Raw genomic sequence first — 13529 nt, forward strand, 5'->3', positions numbered from 1 at the left:
CGTTCCAGAATACGAGTCATATGTCTTTATTAGAAATACTCTCTTCGGTGTTTTTTCCAACTGACAGTGAGGAGTTCTTGTTAAACTATCGCTTGAATCATAACAACATTCTTGAAAACCCCAATAACTTTCACTAAAGCTTGTTTAAAGATAAGATGCCTAAGTGTTTGAGAATGCGGTCCCACCATCACCACTAAGCTTCCTCACAGCTTCACGAGGAGGCAGAACAAACACATCTAAATACCTCGCGCCTTCTTTTTCTTCTTGGTTATTTTCACATCGTCTGGTGGTCTGTCGCCTTTATGTTTTCCTATTAGCTCTTTGCTTCTGTAACTTCGTTGTTGCAATAAGTGAGTGAAGTAGCTTCCTTCATTCATCTCTCGTGATACATGCCTGACTCAAGTGGTGGTGGTGGTGGTGGTGGGTGTCGTCTTGCCCGACTACTTTTTGAACACTGATTGGAACACTGACAGCCGTGTTGACTCTCACTTTTAGTTCCATTAATGTGAATGACGGGAAATATAGGGAAATGCTGACCAGAAGATTTGGTAAAAGGATGGTTAAATTAAGGAAGAGAATGAAAATAAGATTAAAAATAACTAGATATGTTATACTAAAAATTTTCACTGTCTGTGTTTATAGACAGAATACTACAAATATTTGGATGTTTCAGAATATTATTATTATTATTATTATTATTTTGTTATTATTATTATTATTATTATTATTATCATTATCATTATTATTATTACTATTATTATCATTAATGTTGCTGTTGTTATTATTTACTAGTAGTAGTAGTAGTAGTAGTAGTAGTAGTAGTAGTAGTAGTAGTAGTTGTAGTAGCAGTAGTACTAGTATCATCATCACCATCATTATCATCATCATTTTTATTAAAGTAATTCTCTCTCTCTCTCTCTCTCTCTCTCTCTCTCTCTCTCTCTCTCTCTCTCTCTCTCTCTCTCTCTCTCTCTCTCTCTCTCTCTCTCTGGCCATTGAAATATATTATAATTACGTATCTTTTGCTTTGGTGTTGTCAATAAAATGTCCATATGTTTATCTATTTATTTATTTATCTATGTTTTTTTCTATCTATCTAGCTCTCTATCTATCCACCTATCTTTCTGTTTATCTACCTATCTATGTCTTCATATCTGTTTCCTCTCGGCACTGAGCAAAGCAGCGTGTCTCAGGCAACGGGATGCATTGATGCTAATCCGGGGAGCTCCAGCCGGCGACATCTGGCAGCTGGATCTCCGCCTCCGCACTTGATTATCAAAACGGCGGGTACCTTCAGCCCTGATTACGAGCACTCACTGCATACATCATGTGTTGTGACAAGGCAGTTTCTCGGTCACCATTAGCATGTCGACCCTTCCTTACATCCTTTGTCGGCATAATGGAGAAAACAAGACTGAAAACGCCACACAAAGACGCTTGTTTCAACGGCTCTGTGCAAACTTTACTGAGGCTCTCACGCAAACAACGCCGCTGGAGCTCAGGTAACGAGGCCAGGTATTCGACCAAGGAGGCTACCGTGACATGATCAAATAGTGAAGCTGGACTGACGGGCGGTGACCTACATGACCCTGGGAAGCACAGGGTAGCGGGGGCAGGACACGAAAGCTGACGACCCCGCTAGAGTACCGGTGTTGAGGTGCCGCCGAGGCCGCGCCTGCCCCGAGGTGGAGCTGAGGTAAGCATCCCGTCCACCTGCATCTCTCCACATCGGCCTTCGACAGGATGTGGTGACGTCGGGTGTAGGACGATTTGGCCACGGATGATTTGCCCACGGACAATTTGGCCACGGGATGTCACCGTAGGACGTTTTGGCCACGGGAACTTCCCAAGGTGGACGTTTTGGCCATGAAACATATTTACTGTAATATATATTATATTTTGTATTATTTACATATTTTCACAATTATTATTAATATTCGTATTTATTATATTTTCACAATTATTATTAATATTCGTATTTATTATATTTTCTAAGTGAGACAGAAGTGAAGCTTCAATTTACAGGCGTTCATAATGTGTTATGGGATTGAGATTAAAAGAGTGAAGCTTCAGTTTACCTAACCTAACCTAACCTAACCTAAAAAATTATCAAGAATTGCAGACACGACTCCACAATCTTGTACTCGACCTGAACGAAGGCAAGAAGACCATTGGAGAATTCCTTCGTGGCATAAGTCATAACCTTAGAGGTGGTCAGCCAAATGTATAGCCCTTTTAAATACATTCATGAATATTTTCTTATTTTTAATTTTAAATAATTTTAGTACATTTTTAATAACAGAACAGATTAGAGAACTTTTTTGGATAATAAAACAGACTAAAGATTTTTTCCTTTACTTAATAAGCAAGCTACTAAGTGTAATAGATTCCTAGTATTTTCTCCCGTGGCCAAAATGTCCTACCCACCGTGGCCAAAACGTCCTAGGGTGACATCCCGTGGGCAAATCGTCCGTGGCCAAATCGTCCGTGGCCAAATTGTCCGGATTCCGGTGACGTCATACTGTCTCTTTACGTACACTTGGAAAGGAGTGGGATTTTACAGTTTACCGCCGCTGCCAGTACTACTGCTACTATTTCTACTACTACTGCGGTGGTCGACATATGAATAGATTAGTTATGAGTCCTACGAAAGATAAGCTACGGTAACCCGTAAGATAAAGTGTTTTTTTTTTTTTTTTATGTCCCGTGGTAGCGACACCACGCATCACTTTATAAAGCCAAGGGAACATAGACGAGAGCAAGCAGCAAGTCATCATTTTTTTTTTCTAACATATTTTCTATTTTTGCGTGTAAAGACGAAACGTCATTTTCAAATGCATACATCCACTGCTGCTGGTAGAGACCTATTACTGTATAAACAGTTTCGTTAATTTTCAGTCAATCAGATGTTCAAACGCAAGATATCGATTTGATGATAATACGGGAATAAAGTGAGTGAACGCAAACAGATGTGCCGTAAAATGTAGGAAGATTAATTGAAACCGCCAAGCATCACCAGACCCGCCCCGCAGCCCCGCCCGTACACTGCTGATCTACAGGTTAGAGAAAACACATATGCACCAACACCTGTGAATGCCAGATGGCCTCCCTCCAGACAGGTAGTTGGCTGGTGTCACTACGAGGCGCCACCACACCACCACTCCCACGGCGCCTCCCTCACATGGCGCTCTCCTCCTACACCTCACCGCGCCGCGTCCCTCACACTCAAGCCCCTGGTCTCCTTTACCTCCCACGCCACGTCGTGCAACACACAGCTGGCCTCCACTGCTCGGCGTACCAGCCCCTCACCCCCTAACACCTGCACCTTTTTCGCTGATAATACACGTTCACTTCAGGTTCTGAACAGGTATTTGTGACTCTCTCTCTCTCTCTCTCTCTCTCTCTCTCTCTCTCTCTCTCTCTCTCTCTCTCTCTCTCTCTCAAACCAAGCACACAAGGAGACCCACTACCCTGCAGATCAAAGACGATATGGGCGCCAAATTTGCCCAGTTGAGCCTACATCAACTCCCTCCCGCAGACGAGAGATCCCAACACACGATAACCTGGCAATGTAGCTTGCTGTAGTACGTCTGTTAATCCTCCCACTACTGCAGCTTCTACTCACGATTCATAAAAATAAATCTGGTGCGAGTTTAGAGTACGTTATTGAAAGATACCGCACAAAAATGAAAAAAAAAAAAAAAAAAGAACAAAAAGAAGTAAAACAGTAATTCAAACTTTTCAGTGACTGGTTTTAGTTTGGCTAATTAAAATAACGTAAGGTAACAGGTAACAGGTGTTGTACTATCATTAGCTTGTAGATGGTTAAGAAGCTTCTATTTTGGAGTGACGGGAAGGTAAGTGGAAGCACACTGTGTATATCTTAACACCTTCAAGTACATAGTAAACAGCTTTAGAAAATACTTCATTCCTGACAATTCTTAAGATTCGTTCACAGTTTGCCTTCTTTACTTCAGTCTATTTATATTTTCGTTTCATCAGCATGTAAAATAAATAAATCATTGCCTCCTATATTTTCAGTGTCTCCTGTATGAACCTCCTGTGCCCACGAGTGTTTTTCCTTACAATACAAGACGAGAAATGATTCGGTGCCGGAAGCAGAAAGTTGTATTTGAATCCTACATATATTCAAAAGGCTTCTCTACTCACACACATTCCGGGGCGTTCACTGTACTGATTCTGAACCAGACCAGATATAAATGTATGTTAATAAAAGAAAAAGAAAAAGGAAGATGATTAACGCATTTGTAAAACCCCTACTGTATTCTCACACACACACACACACACACACACACACACACACACACACACACACGGGAAACACATGAAAAGGTGAGACACGCCCGCATCTCGCTGCCGTGATGCCCAAACCTGACAGGCGCGTCTATTATGCAATGAGGCTTGTTTGTTCAGGCTATGGTGTCCCTAAACTTGGTGTTCGTCCGGCTGCAGTACTTCCATTTATGCTCTCTCTCTCTCTCTCTCTCTCTCTCTCTCTCTCTCTCTCTCTCTCTCTCTCTCTCTCTCTCTCTCTCTCCATAAGTTGCAAATTAGTAGAAGAATTCATAAAATAAGGAGATAATTAATGGTTTATAGTTTACATGAAAAAGCGTCAACGAGAGAGAGAGAGAGAGAGAGAGAGAGAGAGAGAGAGAGAGAGAGAGAGAGAGAGAGAGAGAGAGAGAGAGAGAGAAACAGAAATGGCTTACAAATCACCAAAGAAACAAAACATTCCTAAGTACTCGCTATCACCTGCAGTATTTCCTTCACCGCAAAGTTCCTCCTAAAAAAAAAAAAAACAGAGAAGGAATGGAAAAAAAGTGCCCCAGCATCCCTGTGGAGCGGCGCGGCTTGTTTCCCTGTCTCAGGTGCACGGGGGGCAAGACATGAATTCCCCTTACCTCTGTCATACGAAGCGGCGGCGGAGACAGCCACGAGAGCCGCCAGGAAGAGGAGATTCGCTGACCTCCTCATGACGGCGATGCTACCGGAGCGCAAAGGAGCGAACAAGATACTCGGGTGGGCACGGAGAGACACGGCGCGGTCCTCCCGGCACGCAGGTTGCGGGTACAGTGGCTGGCGCGGGCCGGCGAGGGAAGTGGTGGGCCTGCCATGCCCCGGCCCACGCGCTTGCCCTCGACCTCCATACACTGTGACATCTGCGTGGGCGAGCCTGAAGTTACTTTCTTAAGGATATTTGATACACCGTCACGTGATGTCCCCTCGCCGCTCTGAGACGCAATCACGTCCGGGGTGGGCGGGTTCACTAAGACAATGAGTATATCTGTAAGCATGCCTCTTCTCAGTAAGGCAAGATTTCGGAGGACAGTCCTTGACTCTAGGCATCCAATGACGTTAAGGTATTTGAATTACTTAAAAATGTATAAAAACCGCGAATACATTACAACGGGCACTTTATACATGCACCATTGCCACTCCTGTCAAGTATCTACATAAGTTTAGGCAGTAAGTGTCGGCAAGGATAAGCCACTTCACTTTAATACAAGCACCCTTCACCAGCAGTTTAAATTATTATTTTATTTTCGACGATGTTTTCTTCTCAATATATTTTTTTCTGGTGACAAGGAGAGATCATTGCAATTTATTTCACAATGTCTATGTGGTTTCTTAAAGCATAACATAAATATTTCGTTACTGAATAAGTCTATTAAAAAAAAATCATCAGCTGAAATTTATTCAAATACTCGTAGATGTTCCCTTTTTTTTTTTTTTTGTTATATTACTCAAGACAATTACTTTAATTCTTATGAGTCTTCAAAGTACCGTAAAATGACACGCATCACACAATATACTTGACCTAATTTTAACTGGCAAGGTCAACCGCAAACTTTGAGCAGCACGTCAATCTCATCAAGCCTCTACGTCTCCAGGTCACCACGCGCAGTGTACAGTCCTGGTCAGAAGTCGAGTATGTTTCCCTTTTACTCCCACTGTGTTAGGTATCCCTCCATCAATCCCAAGTCCTCTCACCGGTTAAGAATCTATCAGTTATCAGACTTTGCAACATTGTCAGCAGATTAGAGGACATCAGATTGGGAAAAATGCAAAATATATTGGACGTGAATGCAGGTTACTTTAGTCCTGACCATGACTGTACAAAATCTATATGGTCTGTATTCCTAGACGCAGTGTTCTCTTATCGATGATAATTAATCGGGTTTTTCATGAGTGTTTCTCCTACTGGCGATGCGGAACCGTTCTTAAACTATTATTAGAACCATGAAAACACCCTTGAAAATCTCACTTACTTCCTCTACTTCAGCTTACTAAATTAGGAGATAAGGAGATAAAGTGTTTAAGTGTTTAGGAAGGTCCTATCTTAACGTTCATCTCTGCCAAGTAATTCCTCTCCCTAGCCACACGTTTTCATTGTGCGAGTGGCAGGCAGCCCTTCCCTTCCCGTCCGAGCATCGAGGGCAGCAGTCAGTTGTCATCGCCGATTCCTTCTCCATCTGGACCTCATATCTGACCTCATTCTTAAAAGTCTTAATAATATTGTTGTCCTCCTATCCTTCACTTAGTGTATGAGTGTATGTGTCCTTTGGCGGCGCACACTCACCGCCTCTGCGCACGCACATACACACACACACACACACACACACACACACACTCTCTCTCTCTCTCTCTCTCTCTCTCTCTCTCTCTCTGACGACAGGAGTGGACCAGCCTATTTCACGGCACGTTAAGACGATTATCGCGCTCCGTCTGAGGACGATACTGCTCCTGTATTTCATCAAGAGTAACCACCTATTTGCTGTACCTCGTTATCGGAGTTATCAGAGTAACCTGTCTTCTAGATGGATAAACAACCCGCACCTCTCTCATCGGCACACCAAAATCCGCAAGCTTATTAAACAATTCAAAAGAATGATCGTGTTCTTCTGACTTCCGAATTTAGAGCTGCGATTCTCAAAGGAACGAATTAAATTTCAATCACCATGCAAGACGCGCCCACGACGTGCATTTTATCAGGAGCTCCGCCTCCATCCGCCTGCCCTGCCTTCTGTCAAAGTTATCTTATTCTATCATATTTCGCAATCACATTTTTAGCACTCATCCACTCATTACAGTTGTCGATCCGGACTGTAATATCTAATGAAACGACTCACAGATGACTTACTGGAGTATATTCATTTTCCATAACGTTTAGCACGTTTAGCAAGTTCCAATTCAGTGTTGCTGCTGCGGTGCCGTATGTCTGTGTCGAGGAACGTATGTGTATGTACTGTTCCTCTGTGGAGCCCTTGGTCTGTCTCGTCCGGCCGTCAGAAAATGCAAACAAATTTTCCTTGCGTTTCCCGAAACCAGAATTTTCTTTTCGAAAATAATTTCTCTAAGAACAATAACATTTTTTTTTTTAATGTAACTATCTTTCCCTTTACCACAACACTGATATTCTCTCTCTCTCTCTCTCTCTCTCTCTCTCTCTCTCTCTCTCTCTCTCTCTCTCTCTCTCTCTCTCTCTCTCTCTCTCTCTCTCTCTCTCGCTGACAACCTGACAACCACCGCAGATTGCAGGATAAACAAACTCTAGTTTTTTTTGTGTGTGTCCCATGTGAGCATTTAGCTTTCTTGTTATTTTCGGGACGGTTGGTGGGGACCTCAGGGCGAGCTGGGGCGCCTGATTGTTTACAGTGGCACCGCGAAGGGCACGTCATCCACCCACCACGCTCCTCCTGACCGATAGTGTAATGGATAAGTATTCGGGTGAAAGGTAGGTGATTTTAAGCGTTCGAACATAAGACACCCAGACTTCCTTAAGCTAACTACCTTCTTCCTTACAGTGGAATTAAGGTTTGTGTTTACTTATGGTTTGGCCTCTCATAAGGACTACTCTCAAAGATCACGTAGTTGATCATTCCGGTTCTCATGATATGTTGTCCCACTGATGGTGCAGAATTTTTTGCTAAATTTTCAGTACAATTACGGAAACATTCCTGAAGACGCCACTAACCTCCACCATAGCCTGTTGAAAGTAGCAAAGGTTAAGCGCCGAAATGTCTACTTACTTACTTACTACTAAATCTTTTTATACTCAGGGCAACAAACGAAGCTTTAAAAAAAATTAAAAGAAAAAAAAACATAAAAAAATATATAAAAAATTGGATATATTTCAGTGACAAATTTAAGTAGCTATTTCTAACGCTTACTTCTCCGTTCAAATACAGCCCAAGAGCCTATACTAAATGTACGGTGACAGGATTATGGCCCCAGCAGATCATTCGCCAAGGAGGTTCCCACACCACAGCTGTCTAAAATATTTCAGCACGCCGCTCCCTAGCGCACTCTTTCTTACTCCCGACCAACAAGTGTGTGAATTGTGGAGGCGAAGAAACACAGGATGAAGCAACTATTTATTTTCATCTAAAGTTTCGAGGAACAATCTCCTTCAGCCATCAGTCTTTTCGCTGAAGAAGACTATTCGTCAAGAAATGTAAAGAAATACAAATCTCTTGCTTCATTCTGCTTTTTTTTAATCGTCATCTTGTGTGTGTTATTGTTGTTGTTGTTCTTATTGTTGTTTTTGTTGTTGTTGTTATTGTTGTCGTTGATGTTGTTGTTGCTGTTGTTTTTTGTGTGTGTATGTGTGTGTTGCGTGTTTTTATCTTTTCCTTTATGTGCGTGTGTGTGTTTCTAACTGCACGAGTAAAGATATCAAATTTCACCTCTTCCATCACAGTCGCCCTTGTATCTGTCACGTAGAAGACGCTCCAGCAAACAGTGACACACACACACACACACACACACACACACACACACACACACACACACACACACACACACACACACACATACACATGTATCAAGAGACTTGCAGTAAAAACAGATATAAGCAGGGAAGAATGCATAATTGCCTTTCTAGGAAAACTACTTAGTGGACATTCGTAAGGGAGAGACAACAAACCTCCAGAAGTAACTCAATACTCCTCTCTAAGGAATTTGTCATAGAAAGGTGTTTATTAAGCCACTCACTACTAAGAGGACACAAGAGGATGAAAGTAAGCATAAAGTCTTGTTGGGAAGGCGTGTCATCATCAATTTCAGATTTTTTTTTTTTTTCTGTGAAAGGGGCACTGGCCAAGGGCAACAAAAAGAGAGAGAGAAAAAGCGAAAAAAAAAAAAAGGCCCACTGAGATGCCAGTCCCAAACGAAAGGTCGAAAGATCATCCAAAATTGTAGGATGAGAGTAGTACCCATACAAAAATAACGGTAGAAGACAACAAGACAGACAATACTACGTTGGAGGTGGTGGGCGTGCCATTAACAGGTTCAGAAGAATAGCAATAACCATAACAAAAAAAAAAAACACTGCAGAAGACAAGAGAGGCAACACCACGGCGGAAGAAGAAAGATTGTAGACAGCCAAAGGAGAGGAAATGAGACTAACAAGTTTTCATTCCATCCTGTCTGAAAGAGGTGTGTGAGTGGCGCCGCCCACACATGACACTCGCTATTCATTCATGTGCTCATAAGGCAATGTGGTAGTGGCATTTGTGTGACGGGCTGCCCTTGGTTTATACAGTGACGTGGGTAGGCGGCCCAGCGGTGGTTCAAACAATATCATTGAGTGACGTTTGGAAGGACATCTGTTACAAAATCTTATACTTTATATGGTCTGCGTCAACACAAAAGTGCGTGACTAACAATAGTTCTGAAGAAGTAATATACATTTTGAACTGATTTACATACACAGCTCATCCCGTCTGCATGTGAGGAGCTGCCCCAGACATGCTGCTGTGCGTGTCTGCTTCGCTGCAACACTCGTACCTGGGATGAACGCTGGAATCACTGGTGACTCATCACAGGTATAGGAATGGACGATTGCCGAGTAATATACATCACTCACTCACACTGTGTTTTTCGTTTTCCCTCAGTATGAAATCCCATCTGTTAACGAGACGCGTCTTTCACTGTTGATAATGAAACGAATACACGGTACCAAGCAAATATTTCCTTGTCTTAAGAATCTATCAGGTGTCAGGTTTCGTAAGAAGATGTCAACAGGTTAGAAAACTGAGTGAGTGAAATCACTTAACATACTAAAGATGAGTTCATTATCTCAGACTACGACTGCAATTATTCTGAAAATACCTATTTAATTTGTGTTAGTATTTCATTTAGTACACATTTGTTTGGGTATCTATTTATCATTATCATAACCATTACTCCTGTGGTTATTGAAATTATTATGTTTGTTATTATTATTATTATTATTATTATTATTATTATTATTATTATTATTATTGTTATTATTATTATTATTATTATTATCATCATCATCATTATTATTATATGCTCATTACTATCATTATCACCATTACCAACATACGACAAAGCCCGTCTCAGCTTGCAAAGGAAACCCAATATTCCTGACGCGGGCACGTGTGTTTGTGATACCACCGTCATGACACGCAGCCCAGAGCCATTACGCGCTGTTCTGTTTAAAGTAAGGCACACCCAAAGGTCAGGTAAGTGGAAGTCATGTGGGTGATATCAAACCACTAAGCCTCAAACGGTAAATCGATACCCAACCAGTGGGACCAGCACGGGACTGTCGCCAGAGAGTACTGGTGTGATTCGAGTGACTTCAGGAACAAGGATGGAGAGATGTCTTTATATTATCCTGCTTCATTTATTTATTTACTTGTTTGTCTATCTATCTTATCATTCATTTATTTATTCACTTGTTTATTTATATGTTTTATTTATTTTACTTTTTTTTCAGGTGCTATCAAATGAAGCTTTGGATGAAAGACCTCAGCCCAGTGTGAGTCACCCGGAGCTGACATGTGAACTGAATCGCCGCCACCACGAGAGAGCCTTTATTACTGTCTCTCAGTAACCTTAACCGCGCGACCATCACCCTCCCATTCAGCTTGGAAGTTAATTACTATATATCTCTGCACACACACACACACACACACACACACACACACACACACACACACACACACGAGTTTTTAACTAATTTTACAAAGAAAACTATAGCAGTGCGGTACATACATTAAATACAGACGAAAGATGATGTTGCCATGAACAAACGAATACTGAAGAGAAGTCCTAAGAAGCGTAATATGTGCTTTCATTCTATAATTCTACGCACCTCGAGGTTAGACTGCGCATCAAGCATAATTCTCTTTGACCAAGAGGGTCATGGACAGGTAGAAATTTAACGTGTAAGTTTCAGTTGCGCCTCCCTGACTCCATTACTGGGAGTGCTGTCACAATTGGGTATTTATCCAGTTGTTGACTCCGGAATTATCAATAAATAGCCACTGGCGACCAAGATCAACAGTGACAGGGAGTGTTAAAATTGACCCAGTAATAATATATAAAAATCTACGGATAAGGCGCGTATATTGTGAATTTAATTAAAATCAGTCAGTTTTAATTCCGTTGTCGTTGCGTGTTGCAATGGCTGATACACTTGAGCTGGCTGTAGTGGCGGATTTTGCTAAGGGCGACATGGACAATCGCCAAGGGCGGCATCGCCAGTGGGGCGGCATGGAACATCACTAAGACTAATTTCAGTGTTACTCCCACCACTCTGCTACATTACTGTACCGCTACATTTGAGCTACTCTGCTACGACACTCATGCCTAATCTCAACCGAATAATAATAACAATAATAATAATAATAATAATAATAATAATAATAATAATAATAATAATAATAATAATAATAATAATAATAGAAAATTATTTTAATACTCATCGTATATATATATATATATATATATATATATATATATATATATATATATATATATATATATATATATATATATATATATATATATATATATATATATATATATATATATATATTGAAATGTTTCACTGGTCTTGAAATATTCACCCTTTTTCTTTAAGAAACTATTTAATCTCGTTTTTAATGCGTAGCAAGCCGACACACTGGCAACTCTGGTCTTGGTTGTTTGTACTGTACACACTATATACACTGTAACATGATGCTTGCTGGTGTAATTTCCATTGTCTTAATGAATAATGAAATAAATATGTCGACTTTTATAGGCAAAGAGGGTGCGGGGACGCCGAAGTTGAGGTGTGCTTAGCAGGGCGCCACACTGGCAGCTCCGCCACTGATTTGCTGTACTCGTATGTATTTCACGTCAGCAGATTACTAATTTTTAATCTCATTCTTCAAAAAAAGCCCAGTTTGGGATTGCGCTTAGCAACACAGCACGACAGGCTACAGACCGCCTCTTTGCCCACACCTGGCACCCATTCCCCACTGGATTAACAGAGACGCGGGTAATAGGACACCGCCCATCTTCCTCGCTCCACCCCGGGATAACTTGAGCATAACCTCACGCGTAATTTAAAAGACTTCTTAATTCCACTTATTTAATCACGAGATTTAACCAACCCTTAACCTCATTGGGAAAGTGGGGCCGTTTCTCCACCCCCCCCCCTTTCCCTTTACTCATACAGAGCTGTATACAAGTTCTATCAACGAGCTTAGGTACTCTTCAAAGCATATTACTTATCTGCGTTAATTATTGGCGGAGGACAAGTCGGGCCAAGAGTAGGTCATATCACACACATACACACACCTCAAATCCTCTTCAGGAATATCCCTCATTGACAGGCAGAGGGAGGCTGCATCCTATTTGCTCAACCAAGGAAGCTAGAGAGATTTAAGATTCCTCTTTCACAATTCAGCCGCTGCAAAACTGATTCAGAGCCATTTTGAGTGGTACATTGGCGCTGCTGGTCACTCACTCTAGTTCTATTGATAAACCAGAGAAACATTGAGCGGGAGTTTATAGTGACGGAACACAACGCACCTCATTTCATTCCTGAACGAAGGAGACAGTAGGCCTTTACGTACAAAGCATCATAAATATAGAATTTGTCTCTCTTTAAGCACACCCACGCCACTCAATGGTAGGAAATCAAAGACAAACGAACTGTGTCAGGATAGGTAGCAGTTCCTGATATATATATATATATATATATATATATATATATATATATATATATATATATATATATATATATATATATATATATATATATATATATATATATATATATATATATATATATATATATATATATATATATATATATATATGTGTGTGTGTGTGTGTGTGTGTGTGTGTGTCATGGCAATTCTAGGATCGAAGAGCTCAATTTCTCTTCATGCCGAATCAGCCTCAAACATAAGTTATTCATAGACAACTGGACACTTCATTTAAAGCAGCATTAGCTATGTAAGGCAGGAGTAACATTACTCAACTTTTTAAGGTATCCATTTCATGTTTCCTGCACAATTTTTCAATGCAATGTTCTATATTTGCTCACATTTCTGATGCTATTAATTAAGAACTATCACAACAGCAACACCTAGACACAATTATCAAGAGCCATCCTCACCTTTGCACGTTTCTGATAGACACAGCCCAAGCCCACTCCCACAACGCTGTAACAGCCTGCTGCTGAGCGACCTGTAAGGCAA

At 41.1% G+C, this 13529-nt stretch overlaps 1 protein-coding gene across 4 annotated transcripts in view; it reads right to left on the bottom strand.

Annotated features, from left to right (window-relative positions):
- LOC135091178 (cartilage oligomeric matrix protein-like) overlaps positions 1–5350 on the bottom strand; it is a 47778-nt gene extending 42428 nt beyond the window's left edge. The window contains exon 1 of one of the 4 annotated variants that reach the window (XM_063988632.1): positions 4923–5350. In XM_063988632.1, the coding sequence (XP_063844702.1) occupies positions 4923–4995 (73 nt within the window). In that variant the 5' untranslated portion in view covers positions 4996–5350. The remainder of the gene's footprint in view (positions 1–4922) is intronic. The other 3 variants (XM_063988636.1, XM_063988643.1, XM_063988649.1) reach the window with 3 other exon arrangements.
- Between the last annotated feature and the right edge of the window lie 8179 nt (positions 5351–13529).

Source organism: Scylla paramamosain, chromosome 3 (assembly GCF_035594125.1).
Source record: "Scylla paramamosain isolate STU-SP2022 chromosome 3, ASM3559412v1, whole genome shotgun sequence".
NCBI lineage: Eukaryota > Metazoa > Arthropoda > Malacostraca > Decapoda > Portunidae > Scylla > Scylla paramamosain.